Source organism: Buteo buteo, chromosome 1, assembly GCF_964188355.1.
Source record: "Buteo buteo chromosome 1, bButBut1.hap1.1, whole genome shotgun sequence".
Classification (NCBI taxonomy): Eukaryota; Metazoa; Chordata; class Aves; order Accipitriformes; family Accipitridae; genus Buteo; species Buteo buteo.
Genome location: NC_134171.1, coordinates 10712699 through 10738712, shown reverse-complemented (window position 1 = coordinate 10738712; position 26014 = coordinate 10712699). Strand labels below are relative to the sequence as shown.

The 26014-nt window shown below is 36.3% G+C and overlaps 1 protein-coding gene across 3 annotated transcripts in view; it reads right to left on the bottom strand.

Annotated features, from left to right (window-relative positions):
• Positions 1-26014, bottom strand: part of RGS12 (regulator of G protein signaling 12) — a 90084-nt gene that overhangs the window by 19153 nt on the left and 44917 nt on the right. For all 3 annotated transcript variants that reach the window (XM_075022384.1, XM_075022394.1, XM_075022403.1), the window contains 9 exons: positions 25325-25346; positions 17209-17378; positions 13917-14009; positions 12579-12722; positions 8011-8190; positions 6604-6757; positions 5292-5368; positions 3434-3634; positions 2390-2463 (listed from right to left, as the gene is read on the bottom strand). In XM_075022384.1, coding sequence (XP_074878485.1) covers positions 2390-2463; positions 3434-3634; positions 5292-5368; positions 6604-6757; positions 8011-8190; positions 12579-12722; positions 13917-14009; positions 17209-17378; positions 25325-25346 — 1115 coding nt within the window. The remainder of the gene's footprint in view (positions 1-2389; positions 2464-3433; positions 3635-5291; positions 5369-6603; positions 6758-8010; positions 8191-12578; positions 12723-13916; positions 14010-17208; positions 17379-25324; positions 25347-26014) is intronic.

Genomic DNA, 26014 nt, shown 5'->3' with positions numbered 1-26014 from the left:
CAGTGGAATTCCAGATGATGCTCATTTCTGGCTAGATGCCACCATATAAAAAAAAAATTGCTGTTAAGAGAAACTTATGTGCAAAAGCTGTAAAAGCAATTCAGTTGGAATTTAAAGGATGAAGACAGCCCTCTTCAGAGACTACTACATGATCTTATATCATTTCATAAAAAATAGCAAAAAAAAAAGGGAAATAAGAAAAAGTTTTAAAAACCCAAACAACGATTCCATTTATGTCTATTTCCCTGCACGGAACTGTGCCTAGCTTTGTTTTGGGGTTGTTTTTTTAACGCTCTTCATCTGTGCCCTGATGCCTCCATAACAGCCACATTTGACTATAATGGCACTATAGTATGAAAACAAGGGCAGGCTTATTACTAACAAAACTATCAGAAGAAATGTACATCATCGGAAGAAATGAAAATTATTAGTGATTTTGTCAGTCATGATTAGATGTAAACCCCATCTTTTCTCTCACAGAAATTACTTACAAGATGTTTAGTCTTATTGACTTTTTCCTTCCACAAGAAACCTGAATAACTGAAACTTTGTCTTTCATATTTTCTTTGAATACAACAGCCACTAAATAGAAATGATCAATTTTAATCATTAACTGGTAATTGACACAGAAGTGGCAGACATTCAGGTAACCAACCATATCCACATAGTATTTGTCTTATGTCTGAAAACATTACAAATATTTGAGTATTTTTGCTTACACAGTGTCTACCCAGAGAAGGAAATAATGTAGGACATCTCTACATTTTAATTAACACGCAAGTAACATATGGTACTGCCTACTTAAAAGTTATTTTTTAATTTGGAAACTCAACAAACTCACACCTAATAGAAGACTGCTCAATCTCAATTTTGAAATTGAATATGCTATACCATATTCATTAATCTGAAGTACCCTTAAATAGAAACTAGCCCTACTTCCTAAGGAAAAGTAATATAAAGCCAAAATGAAGAATGCCTGACAAAATAAATTTCATTCATTTCAAACGCGCAACTCAATAATGTAACACAAACATTCTACTTCATTACTTTTTCCTGAAGCAATTATTTCAGGAGTTTTCATAGCACTAGTTTGGGTTTTTAGAATTTAGGAACATTAAAATGTTTTCTGGCATTTTTTGGGTTTTTAGAATTTAGGAACATTAAAATGTTTTCTGGCATTTTGGAAAAAATATAAACAGATTATTTTGAAAAAACTGTATACTATAAAATAATATTACTTAGTATTAAATATATAATGTACTGGATTATATTATACCTATATTAATAATACTTTAACATTTACTTGTTTAAGATTCAGGGCTAAAATCTATACTCAGATGAATTTATATTTACACAATTTGTCTTACTGTAACCTACCAGTTAGGCACATAATTACAGATGTAACTAAATGGGAACATGTAATCAATAAATATATCCATTTCATCTTAAAGGCCTGGTTTTTTTATTGCTGCATTTAGGATTAGTCTAGGAGACTTGCAACTCAATTTCCATCGCATTCTTGTGCTGCTTCAACCTACTAAACATGTCTCTTCCTGATGTGGAAGATCCCTCTGGGCCTGCAGATCTGTCCTGTATGCTTGTTCACGACTGCTTCAGCTTGAGCAGTTAGATGTCAATAATATTTAAATGTCCCTAAACTGGAACATTGGCAGCAAAATCCCACGTGTATCCCAGACAGCAATCCAGAAACCTTCCTCTTGCAGCATTTAAAACTCACCAGGTTCTGCTCTACTCATTTTGAAATGTTCCTGTAGGCCCACATTTCTCCCATTGATCCTTACCCTGGTTGCCCTCATCCAAATTACCTTTTAGAGGTACCCCAATCTCACCATAACCTGCAGAGGAAGCACTTCACAGCTGGCTCTAAATCTAAGGGATATCAGTGCCTAAACACAGGCAGGATATCTAACTCAGGCACTTGTGTAACTCAGAGAATCCCCATGCTAAATGCATCTCTCCGGCAAAAGTGTTGTTGCAATCTAAAGGAAAAATGGACTTTAACAGAAACTCAAACTGCAAGTTAACTGCAAGAGATGGAAGTCAATCATTTGCAGTTACAAATATCAGGTCACCTTCCTTCTTCACATGAGACTCTTTGCCTGACACTAAGGCCTATTTCTTCTAATGTGCCTGTACAATGAATGGGAACCTTAAATCCCCTAATGCTGGGTTCTGCATTACAATCTAAGATGTTGTGTTGCATTGCATGGCTAACTGGACTTTTTACTGGATTCAGGCAAATTCTTTTCTGCACTAACTACTGTTTTGCTGCACAGCTAACTGACAATATACTCTAGTGCACTTACAAAAAGTAAAATGGAAAATGGGGTGGAAAATGCCAGAGGAAGACAGTATTTTTGACTCTTACCGAAATAAAGTGCGTTTTTCTAAACGTAGGTCCCGAGACTCCAGGATGCTACTGTCTTGGTGCAATACAAGTGGCTACAGAGCACGTGTCAGGAACAAAAGAAGACAGCGCAAATTATTTTTAAGATACGTAAAAAAGAATAGCTGAGTGGTTAAAAAACATTTCAGATAACTCAGAAAACTATTAACATAGGTTGTATGCATTCTAGTGGATATTCATTTACAATATGCAACATGATTAAAGTGTATTTTATTTTGGCTAGTTGTGAGACAATGACCAAACTTCAACTCCCACTGGAGTCAGCAGGCATTCAGGAACTCGGTGTTTCAAAACAAACCTAAGTCCTTCAACTTAAATAAATTATTACATAGAATGATGCATTAGAAAATATGGCAAGTTAACAGTCTTTAAAGATTTAAAAGAATAGGCACATAACTATGCACATTCATTGATTTTTTTTCATTGTAATCATCTAGATTGATCATAAGCACAAATTTAAGACAATAAATGTTTCGCATCCACAGCTTCTCTTTGAATTGGAGACACTTCTGTTAGAATAAGAGCCATCACCCTCACTCAGTGTAGACTGCTGTCTTAGAAATTTTCCTCGATATTAAAACATGTACCTTAATTCTAGCATGGATTCATCTCATTCGTCTTTGAACAACTGAATGTCATTATGTTTCTTTGCTTTAACGAAGTACCATCTACCACGACACATTTGTTTTCTTTGTGGATACTTTCAATTAAGTACAAGCTAACCATTACCCTGGACAAACTACATGGACTAGATACCTAAATTAACTTAATTATTATAAGGAAATCCTTGTCATAAGCTCTACTCTGCTTTCTGTAATGTAGATACCACAACCACAGTACTCCACCAGTTCTAGTTTCACTAAAATTCTCCATCAATTAACTAGCATTGCCAATTAAAGCTATAGGTAGAACCAGGAGATATGTATTACTACTGAGAGAACAGAATTCCTTATTAGTAAAATAAATATGAAAACACTTTTAAAAAAGCACAGGAATATGCCATACCTTATCACCTCCAACTAAAAAAAGGTCCACTGCAGCTATGTTAATGCCATGTTTCTCGCAGAGCCCAGATAGCACCTCTTTGATAGAGAATCCAGATTTAACAGCCATTTTGCTGGATGAACCATCCGGAAGGTTTATACAGCAGTATTTGGGGGATTTCTCTTTATCTGGTACAAATGCAGGTAATCTTGAGGTTTCCGACTTGACAAGAAAAAGAAAGAAAAGTCAGTGCCCAATGGGAAAATTAGGAGTGTGCATAAACTTTCAGAGTCTGTACAAATCAAACCAAGCTAAGAAGCATACTTTCTACCATGTTTACAGTTTAGAAATCCTTCCCAGTATCACAAATATCAGATAAATTTAAATACTAAAAAAAAATCCAAATGTTTAAACATAACAGCACTGCACAAATCTAAATGTATTTCAAGAACAGATGAAGTTTTAGACAGTGAGGGTGTAAAACAGGTTACAAGATTCTCAAACTACAGCACAGAAGTCGTAATCAAAAAGTGTAAGAAGTAAATAAAATCTTATTATCTTCCAAATAGCTAAGTGACCCACTGATGCAAAAATTACCATTGGCACATTTTGAATCAACATTTCAGTGATGAGGAACACCTTAAACATCAGGTTCCTCAAACGAAATTTCCTCTTCTTTTAACATAATCTGAAAGCTACACATACAAATAGACCACAGAGAAATGAGAATTTTAAAATAAACTTAATGATATGCTTTCTTTTTATCAAAGGGGAAAAAAGTACAATGTTATGGGTTAAGGCTAAAGGGCACAGCATTGAAAATTTAACAAAAAGCTCACTTATAACTTAAAAGGACACTAAAAAATACTGTTTTCAACAGTCTTCTAGGGTGGTCATGGTGCTTTTTCTCTTCTCTTCTGACAATCGGTTGGAGTGGGAGAGAAAAGAGGGGTTGTTGCTTTAGGGAGGCTTTGCGTTTTCTGTTTTTTAAGATAAGACTTCTCTGTAACAGAAATAAACATCTTTGCCATATTTGCTTCCCTGATCAGTATTTGTAGCATAGGCAAAATTACATAGTCGCTAGAATCTAGTCTACTAGAGGGATACCAAGACTACAAAAAAACTTTTTAAAATTTCCTTTTTTATCTTCTTCCTCCATATAAACATAGTTAAAATATAGTGTTACATTTATGTTCTATTTTAATACTGGTTTAATTTTGCATATCATTAGTTTTACACTGCAAAGGTAGACCTTGATGGTTAGAAATCACAATGTCTTCACTGATGATGATTTTCCTACATACTATGACAAAATCAGTGTTTGCAATGAAATTCCCTACCTCTCTTTCCTCAGATTTTAGGAGCAGAGTTAAGTTATAATGACAAGAAGAAAAACTCACAACTTTAAAAGAAACAGAGAGGAAAGAATCATGACAGACACTGCTACCACAGAAATCAGCCTAACACAACTTGCATACAGGTCAAGCAGTGGGAAAGCTTTAACATGTCGTTGCTCAGAACAGAATCTCAAAGCTCTGGTAGGTGGAAAAAGCTGTTTATAAAGAGGTACAGTAGCTCCCTTTGAAGGGCAAACTTGTATGCTGGAAGTTCAATGGTGTCTGATGTTGAGACAGACAAGGTACAAAGGATATCTTTCTGTTACAAGGACAAAATGAGAAGCAATATATGAACACAACCTCTATTACATTTCTAGTACTCTAAAATTGCTCAATATTACATCTTGCCCTCTAACTGTATCACTTGAAGACTGTTTCTGAAATTATTACTTTAAACAAATTACTTCACACTACTTAGAAAATTAGTAATTCACTGTTTTCACTGCTTCCCCACTTCTTCATTATTAAGAGCTGGTCATTACCAAGTCAAGACTAGCAGTTGATGACATGGAGCCTTGTGATTCCCGTCTGTATGATAATCCATTGGACTGAATAGAATCTGTTTGTGGGAAGAATCAGCAATCAGTAAAAAGACTTATTTTTATTATTTATTATAATACAGAAAGCTACTTCAAATATTAGCTTCTCTGGTCAGAAAAATAATTTTTTTCATTAAAGGAAAAAAACAACAAAACTTCATATTGTGCACTGAAGCATGCAAAACCAAAACAATATTTGGTCAAGTATTTCTTGGTTATGTAACCCTTGAATAACCCCACTTGCTTTTATATTTTAAAAAAACCCAACCTAAAAACCTTTTTTTTTAAAATCTTAAAATGTATTTTAAAATTTATAAATTATTCTGCTTCTTCAGATATTTTGAAGGGAGAGAAATACTTTTAAAAGTGCAAGTATGGTGTTAGAAAACTAAATTCTTCGACAATCACGAGTCACTTTCAGAAGTCTAAGTCCATAATCTTAGCAAATGCCTCTGATATCTTTTCACAGATGAGTATAATGAGAACACTTAAACTATCCATATGATCAAAGATACCTTGTGGTACTGGGCCTTTACTAGAAAATAACGAAGAAGAAACCACAGTAACAAATTTGTTGCTTCAGTGGAATTTCTCTACTATTTTCAACACAATGTAATGAGTTAACGCAAAACTTTCATCTCTTCCTGTAAAGGCCATGTACAGGTGCTTTCATAGGGGAACTCTTCATTAAACTCTCAAAAACAGTTAAGTAACAAAACAGCAGATTGCAAGGGTTTTCACAATTCTGACTCTTCTTTTTTCATTTTAGTCAGAAGAAGTGGAAACAGGTAGTGAGTGTGTTCAAAAGTCAACATACCTGTGTGGTACTAATAAAAGAAAGAAAGGTAGGATAATGCTGATGGAGGAATTTTTAAATAGCTGTAACTATAGCACTATTTGCATGTACAGCTCCTGAACTTCTCTGTAAAGAGTTGAAATCATCTCACTATAAAAATAGTAGCGCTCTGTTTCAAAAAGCAATTGCCAGCACACAGAAATGCAGTGTCTACTGGAAAGCAGAAAAAAAGTCTCTTGGAAGTCAATAAAAACAAATTTAAATATTTTCATACTTCTATTTGTACATTTGCTTCCAAAAAATTTCCAGTGATACTAGCCCCGCTATGGCCTTCTGACTTGACAGTTTCTTTTCCCTCTGTCACACCCAAAGACGCCCTTAGATGCAAACTAAACATGATGAGATCAGTCACATCTATTGCTGAAACAAGTTGCAACAAAATGGAATGTGAATACTCACCATTTGGATAATCACCATTTTCTTTTCTCTTCTGTGATTTTCCCAAACTCTTACTTCTTGACCATGAGAAAAATGTTCCCCTTTTTTTCTTCTCAGTGTCCTCCTCTCCTGACTCTTCATTTAAAGATCTTCCTGACTTTGATTTACCACTTAACTATCACCAAAACACAATTAAATCATTGGTTAGATCACAGTTGTAAGTATATTACCTAATATAAACCTTCCCACACTTCTTCCCAAAACGAGAGTGTCATGGTCAGGTTAGCTGTCATCTTCACCCCACTCACAAGTGTATATACCAGCATGCCTCTCAGTAGCAATCAAAAAAAAATTCCCCCCAAAAACAGTGGAAACAAAAAGAAATACACAGATGGAAATGTGCTGTGTGACAGGGAGTACAAAACAGTAGCTGGAAACAAGCCACAGAGAGCTCCTGCAGACATAAAAGCAGTCTCCACAGCCCACCAGTAATGCCTAAGTTAATGTGGAAAGGCCATTTGCCTTGCTTTTAAAACACAGAATTTCATTTTGGTATTTCAGATATTTTTCCTAGGCTAGGCTTGAACTTGAACTGCATTTAAAGACAATGACAAAGTATTGTTTAACATTTACAAGTATAATCAAAGTATTTATTAGTGCTGAAGAATACAAATAACAGGAATGTTTGATATTAAACTAAACTTGCTTTTAACAAGCTACTGTTCTTGTTAGATTATTAGAGTATTCCTTAAAATACTACTTTTAAAAAGGTTCCCAGTCATAAAAATACATAATAGCAGATGGGCTAATGTGTAGTGATTGACATGTAAAATGCAAAGTTATAATTTATCCATACAGTTATGTAATACTATGGTGGTATTATCTACATGAAGAAAAAATAAATTCTAAATAATGTTAGGACATCAGTAAGACTACAGGTTTAGTTTTTAAGCAACTGTATCTGTTTTACACAGAATTATCTTAGTTCAATGGGGCTAAGAAATTTAAAAACTATCCTCAGCAAAGATCAGTTAGATTAGGTTAAGCCTTCTCCAGTAACTTCTGACAAAATGTCTGTTCTCAGCAAAGGTTAAAATATCACATCTTAATTCCAATATTCAATCAAAATAAGCTTCTCAACTGATACAGTAAAATAATACTAAGTTTTTTATTTGTACACATATATTTAAATAATAACAAAGATTTAAAATTATATTCAGGAAGTCAATAGCTAGAAATCTGATTCAAAGGTATGGATTTAAAAAAAAAAGTATTTTCCTGAGTACATAAAGATTTTGTAATTATAATTGCCAGCACCACCGAACAAACATTCTAATTGTTTTTTATATATTATCTTTGATCTTCTAAAGAACTTGAAAAACATTATCTAAGCACATAGTTTTCAGATAACAACAATACAAAGGTAACCTTTTTCGGTGTTGAGATACTGGACTTCTCTGAGCTGATACTGTGTTTAGAAGTGGGGCTGCTGGGAACACGCTGAGGATCAGGAAGAGGACGACCTTCTACTTCAGCTAAGATGCATTCTTGGTAAAGGGGGGATTTGAGAAAGCGAGTATAGCTATCAAACTTCATCAAGTTAAATATCTGAAATTAAAACACAATGGATAATGGTTACATAAGCTTAAATAACACATGAAGAAAACGAAGCTCTTTCACAACAGCCAACTCCCACAAAATTTAGGACATTAACCTCAAAACAGCAGTAGGCATGACTTTGTTTAGTCCTGGTTATATACACTGCATCAATTTAAAGTGAAAGATAATTTGATCTATTCCTTTAGCACAGATTTGGAAAAATGCTATGATTTCTGCAAAGTGCATGAGAAGCTGAGATGCTGTAGAGTCTTGACAACATGATCCTCATAGCCATCTTTTACTGCATTTACGCCTTTGTACATTCTATGAGAAGTGCGTAGCAAGCTAGCCATTTTAAATATTTTTTAAAGATCAGTACTATATTTGACAGGATTAAATTATACAAGCATGTTTTAAGGTAGCTGTGAACAAGAAAAAAGTTTATGGTCTAAAGCTGAAGAATATGATATAAACACAACATGCAGTAGCACACAGTGATACAAGATATACAAGGTTAATTACTGACGCGGTGAGGAGCAGAGAGTCCTTCACAGTATTACGTAATGATCATGTGCCCAGCCATATGAGGAAAAAAAAAATCAGCATCTTTGGTGCTGTAAAACCAAGACCTTGAAAAAGAACAGTTTACCTAAAATGGCTGCTCTGGGCAAGACCAACATTTATCTTTAACTAGATAGGAAGGAAGCAGCTCTATGCCAGGCCAGGAGCAAATGTCTGAAGCTAATTTAGCCAAAGCTAAATTCATGAAAGTAAAGGAAGAAAAGTTCTTTGTTAAATGCTAAACAATGTTTGAATTTCTTGTTCCATTTTTGCAAACCTATAGTTTTAAGTGAATTCATACTTTAACCTTTGTATCTTCTCCAGTGATCCACTTGATCTGAAAAAACAGTACAAATACCGCCTTCTTTGGACATAACAAATTCCCTACAAGTGAAGAATAGTACACACTACCCAACTGGTTATGGCATTCCCAAGAGTCTGCAGGGAAGTCCATCACTAAGGCACTGCGGCCCAGCTGCAGATGGAAATCATTTTTCAGATTGTGCAGAGACACCCTTCTCAACAAGCATTAGTCCAAAGCTTTTCTGGCAAACTGCAAGATGCTGCAGTGTCACAGAAACCTAATCCTCACTTCTACATTCTTGCCTTCCTCCCTCTATTCCCATTCCTTCTTAGGTGCTACCTGTTGTGTTTGTTGGGCCTTCTAACAAACTGTTTTCCACATGGTAAACTATGGAAAAAATACTTCTGTAGGGTTAGTTTTGCCAGCTTAACATTCTGAAACAGCTCAGCACAAAGACTAATGTGCCCTCGATGCAGTGTCAAAGAGACAATCCAGTGCCAGTGGCTCTTCCCACTTGAGAAAACTGTTGACAAAGGGTAATGTCTCTCTCATGCTACGTAAGATACAATCCTCTGACCACAGGTATACTGGCAAAATTCAGAAAGTCAACTAGTTTCAGAGTACATGTAGTCTTAAGGTCAAGACTCAACAAATTATTCAGCGTACACAATGCACATAACTTGGAAACATTGAGTTCTGTTGAACTGAATAACAGTGTGGTGTATTGCCAAAATAGCGTAAAATATGGAGGAGCAATTACAAGATATCAAAATGCCTCAATCTCACAGACTTATAGATGAACTGCTGATACAAGGTTAGTTAGCAGGGAAAAATGGTAGGTGCAGCCTGCACGTACCAACACAGATGCAAAAACCAAGCTAACTGAAAACCACAAAATACTTCACCTGTCCTTGAGGTTTTCAAGGAAAGGAAATGTATAGAGGTTACACTCAACAAATCACAGTATTTTAAGCTAAATGCAATTTGTGCCCCCAAAATATAAGACACTATTTTACAATGCAGCTAACCTTAAATACCTTAAATTTAATACAGTTTCAGGATGAAAAACAAAGCTTTTCAGAGTTTCTTGTCACAGAATCTAGCACCAAAAGAAGGTAAAATTGTTATTCCATGCTAGGTAGTTCTCTGCAATATTTTCTTTTATTCTTCCTAAGAGACACAAAGAGAGTTACTGCAGATATGAAGTCTGTAGATTAAATACACTTAATACAGCAAAAATATTCCAACCTTTTAAACTTTGCTGGACAGAGTGATGACAGCTTAACTACTTTATCTTGAGCTGATCATCATCTGCCCTATTATGTTGCTAGCCCACGCTACAAACCCAATTTCCTGCATTTAGCATTATTATCATATTAATTTACACATATAAATTTACACTAAATTCTGCTTTTTTGGAAAAATCTAGCAGATGCTATTTCTTGTTCTTACAAATGAGAAAGAGAAATACAGCTTATAAAAGCATAATTTGACCTTTACACGTAAACAAGGGTAGAAAAACCTAAATCCATTTATGCAACTCCACATGAAGTAAATGATACTTTATTCTTATTTTAGTATCTTCAGGTGACCTACACTGTCCTGCATCCAGAAACACTCAAAATACTTGTTCTTATTCTATTACAAGAAAAAGTGAAATCCAACTAGACATTTTGGCTACATCCACACTGTCATATTACCCCGCCTCTAACAACAGGCTCAAGGGCACATTTGTCAGGCTATGGACAGAAAGCAACTTCCAGCACCATTCCCAACAGGCAGTGCTGGAGAGCTGATGGTTTCGGCAGTGCTTTCCAAGGCACTTGCCCACACACTCTTCTGCAGCTCCACTGCAGCCTTACAGCAACACTCCCTGTTCCCCAGCATCACGTAACACTAGCCCAATGACCACCACAGATCAGCACCCTTGCACGCTGTATAGTTCAGCGCTGACATCTTAAAAATCTTGTGAAAGACCACAAACGCAGAGCCTTCTCATTATTAATATGGTGTCACCACCGCAAGCTGAACTTTGAAAGTCTGCGGGTGTGTAGTCCTAACTACCCACACCTACAGTTCTGTGTTCCCGAGGTCATACCACCCACCAGGGCCACAGAAGTGATTCACTGCAGAACCACCACTTAGGGAGACCAAGATATTAACGGCCACCAAGGCAGCCAGTTACCCAGCACCGACCTCAGCCAGGCAACGCACCTCCAGCCGCACACCTAAGCTCCAAGGACGCTTACTCTGGCAGAAGTAACTCTCATCCTGCTTCCCCTAATTTTTCCGTGGGAGGAACAGGCCCTGACTGGGAGATCTGATGGGAGAAATACAGAGGCATTGACAATTTGAGATAAGCGAGCCAGGTCCAGACAGGCCACGTGGCTGGGATTAGACCCACGGCAGCACTTCACATCAGCATTTTCACCCACCTGATGAGCCCTCCAACCTAAGGACGCGGCATTTTCAAAGAAGGAAGAAAACCTGCATCAGCCCAGCCACCAGGCTCATAAGAGCACCGTCTGCTCCACCAAACAACTGGGAGAGGATGAAGAGGAATTCAGGCATGGGCTCCACAAAGCCAAGATGAGGAACGGATGGAAAAACGTCTGGGAAGATCGTGGCTGGTGATTCCCACAGAAGCCTCAGGCCGTGGTAGGTGCATGGCGGGTAGCTGCAATGTTGTAATGTTAGAAGCTACCAGCCCAGCAGTTAGACCTACCTTTCTACCTCCACTTTGCAGATGGAGGAAGATACTACACCCACCTGCTCGGATTGCCCCAAAAGCATGCGATCTGAGGTTGTACAAAGACTGTGACCTGCTTCATTTATTCAGTTCAAACTATATCCTTGATTTCTGAGTAACACGATCTCAAAATTAGTTCTACTAACGAATTGTTAGGGTGGGAGAGTTACCAAACAGATTACCTAGGAGAAAAAAGAAACTTAAATTCTACAGAAAATGTAAAGTGTATCCTCTTGTTCCATAACTGTTCTGAACATCAATAATTATTTAAAATACATCCACTTCAGAGGTCTTCAGGCAGCAACGGTTTTAACAAGCTCTTTGTCTGACAGTTCTATTAAAGCATAAGGGAAGGACTCCTTTAATACAACAGACATATTGTACAAACCACTTTAACCAAAATTAGACACTATTTGTGTACGCAACTGTCCACTAAAGAAAAGAATAAGCAATCATACGCAAACACCATATGCGATGGTGTTGCAAGACAAGGAATTATTTACTTGCACTAAACTTTCATTTCAATAATAGTACTTTTCAGATTATTTTTTAGTTAATGGAAATTTTCTGTACTTATGCAAATGTACAGAAAACCAGACAAGCAGCCTTCCATTATACAGCCTTTTTCTATTCTGCTGACAGAATCTATATGATCTTGACTTCAATGTCTTTTTATACATAGTAAAATATACAGCATGTGAAACCCCTTGTATAGATTTTAAAGTACTTCTAAGGAAATGATAATAGACATAAATGTACAGAAGTCAAGTTTTCTATGGTTACCTGAAGCTGCTGTTCCTTGAACATATCTGGATGCGGAGAATTGAGAATATCATCTGCCAACTGTGCCTGGCTATCAATATTAACTGGGGTTGTAGCTTTGCTACACAAAAACTTACTGAAGATCTCCCGAGCTCTGTAAGAAAGCTACAGAAAAGAAATGCTAAATGTATGTCTGCTTTAAAACCATATTTTTAGACAGGCATTTCCTACACTGATATATTCCACCCCAAAATATACAGCCATTCTAGTTTCCTTAATATATAAGCATTTTTCATTTAACAGCTTTTGTTAGTTTTAGGCATATAAATAGGGTTTCTCCTTTAAAATTACAAATATTCATCAAATATTTCTTAAGCATTAAAAGTTGCCATCAAATAAAAATTATTATTTTTGCAGTTTGATAATTTTAGAATTGAAACACATCAAATGCTGTCTTACAAAGGAGAATATATTTTCTAGATTTTAGAGCTTTTACATAACTGTTACTATTTAAATAAATCCTCTAAGCTTCAATTTCTAGAATTTAGAAAAAGGTAAGTATATATATATGAATATTTACAGTCGAAACCATTCATGCTTTATTTTTAACTTGTTTACTTTGAAACGCCCACATTCTGAAAATAATGAAAAAAACACCAAACTGAGCTCAGAGCCCTTAAGGGTGGTGTTCAGAAAATACATTGTTCAAAGACAGAAGAAAGTGGGGAAAAAAACCTCAATGGTCCACAAAAGAGCAAAGAGGGACTTGGAAGATGAAACCGTTTCCACAGTGTAAACCTGACTAGATTTGTCTGTGGTATAGACAGAAGTGTTGCCAACCTGCACAACATTCAAAATCACCAAAACTGCCTGACCAATGTAGGACTATCTTAAAAGGATGAGATGAAGATTCTCATAATTTGTGAACAAACATGACTACACTTAGAGCAGGAGATATATCTGAGTTAGTTATAAACACATTATCTTGGCTAGTGAAGGCAGTCCAGCTGAAAGAGCACACCAGAGGCTAATTTTCACCTCTCCTTGACACGTTAAATTAACTTGCTCTGCACTCCCTTGCACTGGGCTGCTGCAGCTAGACGTTTTTCAACATCCAGTATACTTTAGCTCATTTTTACAGAGCTACCTCTGCACTTTACTGCAGTCTAAATATATCCAACATCTTAAACTTGGGACAGAGCTCTCAGGGGACTGAGAAAATTAGACTGAGGCTCCAACTCTATTTTAATGAAGTCACAGTACAAAGACCAAGCACAGCTCCAATAATTTCAATAATCTTGAAGAAGTAACAATTTTTGAAGAAGCAACACCATGTATTGAAATACAACATTGACTTACCTCTTTTTTATCATGTGCAGGTACATGGTTAAAATATTCACAGGCCTGCCAAAATAAAATATTTTCTTCACTAAATTCTTTCCGTAGAAATTCCTATGGGAAAAATAAACAAATAAATAAATGCCTCAAAGAAACGAAGTTACTTGCCATTTCAAACAACATATTTATAATGCTTGATAAGTTTGTGTGATGGTAACATTTCAATCAGTCTCACAGTCTAGTTTTCTTCTAAAGTAAAAATCAATGCATGTCCAATATATGCCTAGTGCTTCTCCTCTTTCCCATTTCTTTTTAAATGTATACAATTGAGAAGAATCCATCAAGTTACAATCAAATCAATTGCACATACAAAGTTTGAAACTTCATGTTAAGTAGTGTATAAACTAGTGATTAAACTTTTAATAAAAATTTAAATAATTTATAACTACATTTAAAAATTACACTGTAAACCAGCTGTCTTTAATTGCAGTTCTACTAGTATAACACAGTAGATGTTTATCGAGCAGGGCCTGTAATCAATTCTGTATTCATTACAGCGTCCTTCTGCATCACATGGCAACTACAAAAAATCTTTTATCACTGCTTGCTGATGTGGTTACATGGGTTCTCCTTGGAAAATACATTCTTAGAGGAAAAAAAAAATCTCCCAGTAGAACACACAATAATCAGGACATTTATATTATAGCACTCAAAAGTCCAAATGAAGACTGGGATCCCTTTCAGTTGGGAAATTGTACAACCGCAAACTGTCCCTGATTGAAACCTGTTTAATTTAATATTCTCTTAGCATATGTTTCTTGAAAGCATTTTAACCATTGGGGGGGGGTGGGGTGAACTTGGTCCTCTAAAAAAATTATCTAGGCACTCATGTAATTGGAACAATGCTTGTTTATACTGTAGAGCTTTAGGTATCAGTGTTTAATTAGATATTTCACTTTATGTCAGCGCACAAGCCACAACCTTCACTCAAGTGTCACACTGGTATCACTTAAGCTCCTTAACATACGAGGCAGTCCCAGGAAGGAGTGTAAGAGTAATCTTCACAGAAATACTTAAAACTTAACTTTATTTGTGCCTTTTAGAGTTACACAGAGTTTAGGGAGTCCAACTGTAAGAAAGCAATTGAGCTAACTACAATACAGGGAGTCTAAAACCACTAGCAAGCTCTCAATTTAAACTAAAAGTTCTTCAGATACTTAACCTGAGACACCAACTGTATAAAAGACAATCCAGAGAGTAGTCAGGGGACATTTCTGCATTTTACATGTAATTACAGATTAAAAGAGAATCAAATTAGTGAGCAGGAACTGGAACCCAACTGCTTACTTCCCCACTCAGTTCCTTCACTACGAATCCACAGTCAATCTGCTGCTTGCTTGCTTTCTGGCCGCATGATTTGGGCACAGCTGGCTGTACAACAATTCTGCTTCATCAGGAAAACTGAGCGGTGCCCCAGTTGGAACATTATGTAGCCTCACAGTTGTCACACATGGCTGGGAAGCTGGAGATGTTGGTTTGAACCACTTGAGGAGGGAACTTGCAATCAGGTCTCTCACTTCCTGGATGACTGCTCTAATCAGCAGACTATTATGCAAAATGTGAGTATTTGCAAAACATGCAAAATCTCTTCTTCTTAGAGAGTAATTCCTGCTCTGTGACAAAGCTGTCCTCAGGAAAGGACTATGCATGCTGAATCCCAAATGCACGAAGATGCTTACTATGTAATCACGAATTAAATGCTGATGCTTCAATGTTCTTGAATACTGGCAGAAATCTGTAACTGCACAGTGTTACGATAAACAGGTTGCAAGTAAATCTAAGCAATGGCTCTGGATCTCTCCTAGGCCTCAAGAAAATGGTGGTGCACACAAATTTCAACATTCCCTAATTTTCTTTAAATTGGGTACTTCTTTAACACACGCACTTTTGCAATGTTTATAAAAATAATTTCTAATTAAAAGAAAATGGGGGGGGGGGGGGGGGGAGTAAAACATCCTGAATATCTGAGGTTGCCTTTTGCTGAAATGAAATGTAACTTTCACCTTTTAATCTGAAAATTTATAAAATTACGTTAGCTACTTTCTAAGTTTTTAATATAAGTTTTAAACTCTCATAGTACTGAAAAATTACTGCAGCAATTTTTTAAGTGTACATAAGTTGTTTTCTGATGGCTAACAAGTAATTAGAAAAGACAACTAAACTTTCAGTAGCACCCCCACAAACTACATCCTTTTTCAGGTGGACTCTAACATCACATCAGAATTGTAGTTTTTCTTTCAGCCTGATGAGAAGTCTCAGTATCTAAGCAGAAATGCTAATAACCCTTAGGCTACTCTGCTAAGAAAAATGGAAAGACAGGGATATACTATTTTGCTTTCATCTTCTCTGCTTCCTCAAACAGGTCTTCACTGTTAATGTGGTTTTTGGGTCCCCACACCAGTTAAGATGGAAGTCTGCTTATTAATCATTTTGGTATTTTAATACTTTCGTTTCAAGTAAAGGAGTCTTTCTGAGTTACTGCAGATTCCAATAATCTACATCTCCCACACCATAGGTTTTGTTATATTCTTTTTGTGAAAATTATCTGGGTAGCACAAACTGGCCTTGTGTAACATATTCAGAACCAGCAACATACTCTCAGTGCAACAATGCAAAAGTGTATACAGCTCAATTTCCTTACATGTAAAGTAGAGATGATGCTATTTACAACTTCATAAATGAGCTGTGAAGAAGCTTAATTTAAGCTTTACAAATACTCAACACTATTCCTGCAAGCTGCAGTTTTAACCGGTGCTCTTAGCTACCTTAATTAGTTCTAAACAATATTTCTAAAAACCTTTTGCAGGAAGATAAGCCACTATATCATTGAAAAAATCTTCTACGTGGCTTCCAACATTTCAGTAGGTAAACGTGAATAGATTACCAATTCTTAGGAAACTACTGAAACTACTGCCTTTTTCTTTTACAAAGGCTACAGATATAAATACAACAAAATGTAATTGTTTCACAAAACGGAGAAGCTTTCTAAAAGCTCAGATACAAAGCAAAATATAGCCTCCATTTTTATTTGAAACTTTTGCTAACCAGAAATGGATAGCAATATGCGTGAACTCTTACTGAACTGTGAACCAGTTTCAACTTAGAAAGATGCTCACATAACAACCATGTAAGAATGAACTCCTATCTCTTGTCCTATGTAAGGTCAGTGTCAAGAAAGAAAAAAGAATACAGGAGAATTACTGTAGCAGTATCAGGTATTTTGAAAGGCCTCTTATCAACCCTCAAAACTTACTGAAAAATATTTAACACCAACAGGATCCTGAAGAAGACGCTCAAATGAAACAGCCCAGCTTGCAACTCGTCTTTCTCGAAGTCGTCGACAGCTCTGTACACTGGGAAGACTAGCATTGCTACTGAGGCTGTTTTCACTGATGCAGTCCTTCAAATCAGTACTATTCAGCTCTGTTAAAACAAAATGAACAAATCTGTCAATAAAGTATCATTCACTTTTAGTCTTCAGCATTGTTTACTTGATTTATCACACTTCCTGCTCAAGCTCACAGTCCTGCAGACTTCAAAATATCCCTCCCCATTTTTATTAGGAGCACCTGCACAGAAAAAACAACCCCAAACATCTCTTGATTTTCTTCTGTTCCACTGCAAAGAAAATTAAATTAGTGTCTTAAAAGCAATCTCCTGCCAGAATCACAAGGGGCATGCACAAAAGGTAATCTTTTTTCTTGCTCCATAGAATAAAATATTTTGGACAAATTTTCTGCTCACATTCCTCACCACATGGACTGCACTCCTTCATAACATTATCCAAGGAAGGTAGACCTTCAAGAATGCACCGTTCACCAAAAAGTGGGCAAAAACCTATTTGGTGATAGGATATAGCAAAGTTTCATACACTCTTAAATCAGTAAAGACAGGGACTCTGTGAAGTTTTTCATGGAAATGAAAGAACCCTGTTAAAGACTGAAAATTTAGGAAAGGAGTCAACTGAGGAAAAGAATACTAAGGAAAATGAGCTAGTAATGGATGCCTTCCTCACCCACAGCAAGTACAGGTATCAAACCATAGACCCTCAATTTATTATGGTTTCTGATAAAAGCAGGGATCCGTGACTCCCTTCCAGAGTCGTGCCAACATAGTGCAATAATCTACAGACCCCAAGCTGAGAAATGAACACATTCTTTAGAACTTGAAAAAAACAGAAGTGCTTTTTTAATTCTGAAAAACAAATTAACAAGAAACCATAGAGAATTCGGAAAAACACAACCTTGTGTCGCAGTGTAACTAATAATTTCAAGTATTAACCCCAGATTATCTTTGTCACATATCAGTAAACAGAATACAAACAAAAAAATTCTTAAAGCAACTACTTGTTCACAGAAGTGCAAAGGTGAAAGAAATGACTGCTCCGTGTAAAAGGGGGAACTGTATACAAGAGTCTTACTCACAAACTTGTCATTTAGTTGTTGCATGCCCTTTTACAAATCACCACTCTTTCCATCTCTCTGTTTACGCAAATGTAAAACTGGTATAGTTGTACTCACAGATACACACTTCACAGAGGTGATCGGAGGTTTAATTAATTGTGAAGATACAACCAAATAAAGCCTGAGCTACCTGGTCTGATCTCCTAACAGACCCTGCTTTGAACAGGAGGAGTTGCACTAGAGAGATGCCAAACTGAATGAGATTCTGTGATGAAGGGATAAAAAAAAAGCAGACATTCAATTCTTTGAAAAATTAGCAGTAATAGATGTGAGAAAAGAATATCCTCAAATAAAATCAATGGTATCTTCAATAATTCTATGCCAAACAGAAAAGCAAATATACAGCTCACTATAAAGGTAAACTGATTGAGAAAACTGAATTGACAAGCAGTAAGAAATGGCCTATTCTTCACAGGGACATTTTTATTGTTGTTTATTTTCCTCAGTTAATCACCTGGACTAACTAAAGCAAGAAGTAATTTCACCAAAATTACTACTTTATAAGATCTCCCAAGGTCTCCTTTTCTGTTATATATATTTCAAAGCACTTTGCATTTCCAAATTCTATGTTACAAAACATTACTGTTGCTCCCTGGAAGGATGAACTTTGAAAAAAAGGACCATGTAAAGACAGTTATAAGCATAGGGAAAAAGTTGTAAAGATAGTTGTAAAGATATGAAAAATTTTTAAAAAAGTTCTGGAACTTCATTTTTAAATGTGTTCTGTAGCTCAGAAATATTTACTAAGACGTAACAGTCAACTACTGCAAATTTCTGTAAGCAAAACTACTGTTTAAGACACAATAAGACAAAGAGACAGAATTAGATTAGGAAAGAATGAAAATGTAACTTTATATTTTCAACAAGGATAATATTTAAGGACCATAATAACACATCAGGTATTTAAATATTTTTCTTTGCCTAATCATCATATTAACCAAAGCTAATTAAAAACACTCAGCAAATAATGCCAAATTTTCTTATAACGAATATTTATTCACTTTTTCCTTTAAGATGTATGAAAGAGCATAACCAAGTCAACTGTTAGCTTCATTAGAGAATACCTGTCACCACAGTGAAACTATTGTGAAAGAACCTAATGTGAATCTGAAGAGAATTATATCTAAATTTATTATCTGAAGTATTTTGCTTTAACTCTGCAGGTGGATATGTTTTATTTTACAGTCCAGGATATAAATAGACGCCCACTTCTAGATCAATCTGGAACAGTTTCAGATACTGCCTCACTCCTAGAGGGTTCAATCCCCAGCATTCTCCAGCGATGAACGATGAAAATTTCCTAGTTCCTTTCAGGCTAAATCAGAAAGGTAAACTCATCCCACATACCAAACCGTTTAAACCCACTTGGCTGACAGAGGGAAATTAGGGAGTAGCCACACAAAGCGCCCAGCTCTAATTCCACAAGTCACAGTGCCTTAGGACTCAGAAGGGATTGCAAGATGGGCGGCACAGCAGTCATTACAGGGTCAGCTTCACCTTCCTCCCTCCAAGTGGCAGCTGTTCAATTTCCCCGTGGCAGGCAGGAAGACCAAACTGCAATTACAGTCTCTGAGTGTTTACACCAGTGGGTGACTGCTAACTACCTTTAATTGCTAGCAGCTGCTCCCTCTCGCCAGCTTGTCAGAGTTCCATTTGCTCTAAACTACACAGAGGTCTTGTTCCTCTGATATGCTGCCGACTCTGGAGGTCCCAGGAAAACAAATGAACCAAAATAAGACTGCATTTTCAACAACTTTGAGAGCTACTGGCACAGGTCCTCCAATGTGTTAAAGCAGCATTAAGGGATTACTCCTTCACAGTAAACTGTCTCTGTTCTGGTGGACTTTATTTAGCTAATTCAGATTTTTTCAGAAAGAACTATTTGAATTCATACTTAACCCTGACACTGCTTTGTCTTCCCTTAAAGCAAAAATGCTGTCAGGTAGCTTTTAAAATCTGTACAGATTTCTGCTGAGGTACCTGTCAACCTGAAAACAATACAGAACAAGGTTGTTTCCAAGAAAAGGTTATTGTAGTTTCTTTTACCACATAGATCAACAGTTGCAATTAAAACAGTTACAGTCTAGTGCAGGTATACCATTTAGAATCAGAGAAAAAGAAAGGTCAGATGGGAAGAAAAAAACCTCATGAACTGTAACACTAGTACACAATTTATCCAAATCACACTTAAATGAAAACTGTATAAGCCGTAACTCCTGCTGCACTCCTCTTCCAGAGGAATGTTTCCAATACAAGACTTCAGTGTCAGATTTCCCGACTCTCACGACTCGTGCATTCCTAGATACACACAGCCCACCTTGGAAAGCAGGAACTTTCCAACCGAGTCACATATTTCATCTAATGAGCACTCTGTGGTGATCATTAGAGGAAAGATAAAGCCCTGATTGCCACCCTCAAACTGTTCTAACCACAAGGCTGTTGTGCAAAGTGGCCTCCTTCTTGTCAAGTGTTTAAAAAAAGAAAAGTAGCTACTGGGAATCTCAGGGTGTCAGAGGAGTTTACTGTGAAAATCCCAACTCAGGTGCACAGACAACTCAGCGGTGTTGTGAAGTTTCCTAATGCCTGCCTTCCTTTTTCCTTCCTGTGTGGAAGCACCGACTCATCTCTCATTACCCGTAAAAGGAAGCCCCTTACTCAAGCATCCTCAATCCCAGGGACCTACATTTATTTCTGTTCTCTTCAAGAGCCACCGCACCTAGTGAGAAAGTACTACTTTCTGTGCAAACTCATTCAGTTTCATTTATTACCTTCTTCAAATACAGAATTGACACAGAATGCTTTCTAAATAACCTCAAAATCCAATATTTTACACCTTTTGTGTTTACACATTCTGTGGAGGGTCTTGGTTTTATTTATTTTACAAAAACAGCATTATGTAAGAAAATGTAGCCATTTGATCAACTAAAATCTTGAAAGTATTCAGGATAAGATGGCTTGGAAAGTTTTGATTTAAATCATATAAAGCAGTAAGTCTGAATACAATTAATTAAGGATATTTTTGTATGCATTTGTTTATAAAATCCACATACATTTTTCAACCTACAAATAGTTTTTATTATTGTGAGAAGCTACACATATTCCTTGTAATCATCGGAACGCATACATTCATATAATTAACATACTCCAGTTAATCACTAAAGACATTACCTGGATAAAGCTGATAAGAACCACTGTGGTGCCACTTAATCAAATACTTCAAGCCATTCACTGAAAGCCATCCTTCTGAATCCATACCAAGTTCAGCTGTAACGTCCCAGAACCCATTGGGTGCGGATCAGTTGTACTGTGCGGCACATTGTTCCTCCGCAGCTTTGGGATAAGGGAAGCTAACGCATTCCCCCCCAGCAATTCCTGGTAGCCTCTAACACCGTTCTAAACAAACTGATTCTTTACCCTCATGGCTTCAAGCAGAGAAAAGCAATAGTATACTTAACACAAAGCATTATAAAATGCTACATAAATAATTTAACGAAAAGACCTTTTGCCACTGCTGCTAAAGGAACTTGAATTATTTATGTTACAGTGGAACGCAGCTACAGCAAGCATGCACTGCCAACATAACTGACAAATAAGTCATATACCTGTTGGAGGAAACGATCCATCTGTATTTAGAGTATTAAAAGCGTAAACAGTGTTTTGTTTTACTTTGGACTTCATTGCGGATTTTTTGCTCTACCTTCTTTAGTTACTTTTTAAAATGCAGTTTTACATTATTTATTATTGTAAACGTCGGTTTCCTTTCAAAACAGTCTTTAAGAACACTTTTCCTTATGAAAATTCCTTCCAGGTGACGAACACTAAAACCAAAAATCAGCAGAAACTACAGCAAAGTAGTATGTTAGGAAAAAGACATGCCTATAATATCTGTTATGCTTTCAGTATTTGGAAATAATAGACTTCAGCTTTGTGGAACTGATCTCTGTAGGGAATAGCAGGTAAGAACTGACTTAGACATTCTCAGTAGCTCAGATACCTTACTACCTGTCTGTCTGGAAGATGAATGATGATGTACTTCTATTGCACATCCTTTGATCTTAAAGTTTTCCCTTTGTAAAGTGCTGTCTGGGTATCGATAGTCACAGTCAGACATTAGCTGAGGACTGTTGATCATCCCTGTGATGATTTAGATGGCACCGTGCTCAAAAACATCAGCTGCAGCCTGCACGCTGTGTACGCGCTCCCGCTATTCCTGCAGTCAGCAGGAATGGACAGTTTCCGAGACGGGAAATAGGAGAAATCTGCTAATTACAGGTTGTTGTAGTAACATAGAATGGTTTCTGCCATTCCTAGAGCACAGGTGCTGCAGATTAATAGCAGTGATCTTGCATCTAAGCATTATTACAGTTCGCATTCTGATTGTCTGCAATTCATTAAGCGAATCAATTACAGTTAAGAGTTGCTACTGGTCAGCATCTCTGGAAACAACACTAATTCAAGTACCTATACCTTTTACACGTTACCTATCTTGCAAAGCCCAAGTGCACAGTTTTGGCTGATGAGAACATCCCAGCCTTGCACAAGGTGAGTTACCATGTAAAATAAATGCAACAAGGGGTAGATGGTTTCCAATGTAATAAAAGCCGTATGACATGAGGCTTCATTGACCTTGGAAAGAAAATGTACAGAGAGCTGTCATGCCTCCTATTATACTGAAGGGATGTATATAAACACATAATAATTACTTTTTACACATAAATTTTTCTTCCCAGACTAAAGCTTAACAACAGTATTTATAGTACCTAGTTATATGTACAAATACTAATATTAAGATTTAGTCTAGGAAGGGAAGTATGCACTGCTATACTAATGGTTACACTAGTGAAAACTTCTCTAATCTAGACATGCCCTAAACTGTGTAAATCTGTGGATCTATTAATGAATTAGTGAGATTAGAGAATATTGGAAAAATTTCAGTGCTGTGACATATTCCATAAAAGTGAAAGCCTGAAAACATAATCCAGACATGAATCAGAGCTTTTTATTCAATGCAGCTCTAAATGAAATTAATTAGGATTTTATTTCATTTCACTTTTTCTGGTTACAGTCTCTCTGGTTCTTATTTTTCCAATCTACTTTCTAGGTGTTTAAGCATTGATTCAATATTATTCAATATAGTTCGACTACCACTGTTTACATAAATACACCCCCCCTCAAGTAGCATTTAACAATGAAGAGAGAGTCCATGTTAAATCTTCAGCACTAGCTGAAAAAATAGGTCATACAACTCAACAGAAAAAATGCATATACTTATTGTCTGTTCTTTCACCTCTGCAAGCTACAAGGCCCTTAGATTTCTATGACTTCACAAAACTGTATAGAATTAATTGTGAAAACACAATTACCTACGGAATTGGAATGAAACACAAAAGTCATATTGGAAGAACTGAAAATAAGTCAGATCTTTAAAATAAATTTTCAGCTGGAAGCATAAAAAGCTTGAAATGACCATCATACAAGTACTATCACAGAGATCTCTAAGCTAGGATAGGCAACAGAAGTAAACCAATTTTCATTAACATGGAACAAGAACCCTTGTGGAGACAAGATGCCGGTACACTCCTTTTTTTTAAAAAGGATCAATTTTTTTGCCCCTCAGCACCTGGAACTTTTGTGCTTTGTCTTGATTTTTATATCAAACAGGTAACATCAGGGGGAAACCCATTTTTCCTGAAAAAACATAGGCTACATTTATAAAGAGAAAGTAGAATAGACACAATTATTTTCTGTTTCCTTCTTCTGTCACTTTGCAGGCAAGACAGATACAATATAGAGTCTATCTTCTCATCTAGACAGAAGTACTGTTACAGCAGTAGACTGTGTCAGCAGTAGAGCAGGAAAATACCTGACAAAGTCAGCCAGCCATTGGAAAATGGCTCTGTCAAAAGGACCAAAACAGTAATGTTTCTCTCAACTGTAGTTGTAGTTTTGCAAGGAATCAGAAATTAGGACACAATGGAGTTTTGTGAATGTTATTGCTAATTTTTTGTTTACATTTGCACACAATATAAAAAATTATCCTTACCATTCAAAATATTTCTTCAATTTCACTGCACTAATTAGAGCAACACAGTTTGTCCCCTTTTTATTTAATAAAATTGTCTTGTACTGTTGTCAAAGAATAGCAAACATAATAATATGTAAGTGAGCTTCTCTGCAGGATCAAGTGAACCAACTCCTGCCAAGCAAGACAAGTGAGAAAAGCCATCTCTTGTATGCCCTAAACTATACAAATTCCTTTATTCCATTACGGAAGTATACTTAAACTGTTTCAATTAACTTCAAAGGTTCAAAGAAATCATCTTCTAATGTTTAACAAAGAGTGGACGTCCCTTAAAACATTAAAGCCATGTTAAAATCAACACAAACAAGCTTAGGTGACATAAAGTAGAGTTTAGTTAGAAGTACTCCAGAACTGCAAAAGCTCCATGCTGGGATTTTACAAATACCAAATTACTTACCCCCTTCTCAAAATGCATCACACTGTAAAGAAATTTCAACCTCAACAAACGCACCAACACAGCTTACAACTTAGGAGTTAGAACATATCTCTTCAGAACAAGATTTTATCTACCATCCAATTATACAAAAGTCTACCAGCTCTGCCTCTTTATTATTATGAATGAAGAAGCCTAGTTATAATAAAAACGTGCATATATAGAGAGATGTGCCACAAAAAAAATTATGCAAATGAATCAGTGAAAGTATGTGAACATAATCCTGCAATATTTTCACTGGCACAGTTCCTAAATAAGTCAGAGTTCTGCACCACTTTGGACTCACATCTTGTATCTTGTAATATATCACCTTATTTACCACATATTATGTTGCTTAATGTGGAAAATTGATTCTTTTTCATTATAAAAGTAAAAACAAGTTTCAGCTTACCTCCATCAGAAACAGTTGCTGACTGCAATAAGAAAGAGAAAAATAAGTGTTACTTAAGTTTCATGGTAAGTATTAGAAATCCCTGAGCTTCACATAATATTTGAAGTGTTAGCTGCCTACATTTATCATCTTATTAACAACAGATAACATAAGAGAGGAAAATCTAAAGAAACCAGCTGTTACTTTCCCACAGGTGTTTCCTCCCCACCACGAAATTCACCCCAGGCCTTTTAACCACCGTCCTGGAACTTGATCCCACTAATATTTACTGGACGAAGTACTCCTGCTTTGAATAGCTACATTGCTTCCAACAGCCCTTCTTAGATGAATCGAGTCAATCGGTTAGTGAATGTGAGAAAGCAGATACCTTCAAACTGACCTGCAAGGACTTAAAATGAAAACAACACTTCATATACTTTATTTTGCTGCAATATCTGGAGTTACGTGGAATGAAAATTAAAATTTGGTATTTTGTTGGTCAGATGACCCTGAAAACTTCCCCTGCCTATCACTGCTGACCTCAACAGAGCCAAAAGGATGTTAAGAGTGTTTCCAATAAGCTAGGTAAGAACTCCTCACCCTCTCTACTAGTATTTTACATCAAATTTTCAAGGACAATTAGTCTTCTAGTGAAATGTTGAAGTTTATGTGTTTATCCACCCTAAACGTCTCACCTTTGATCACAAATTA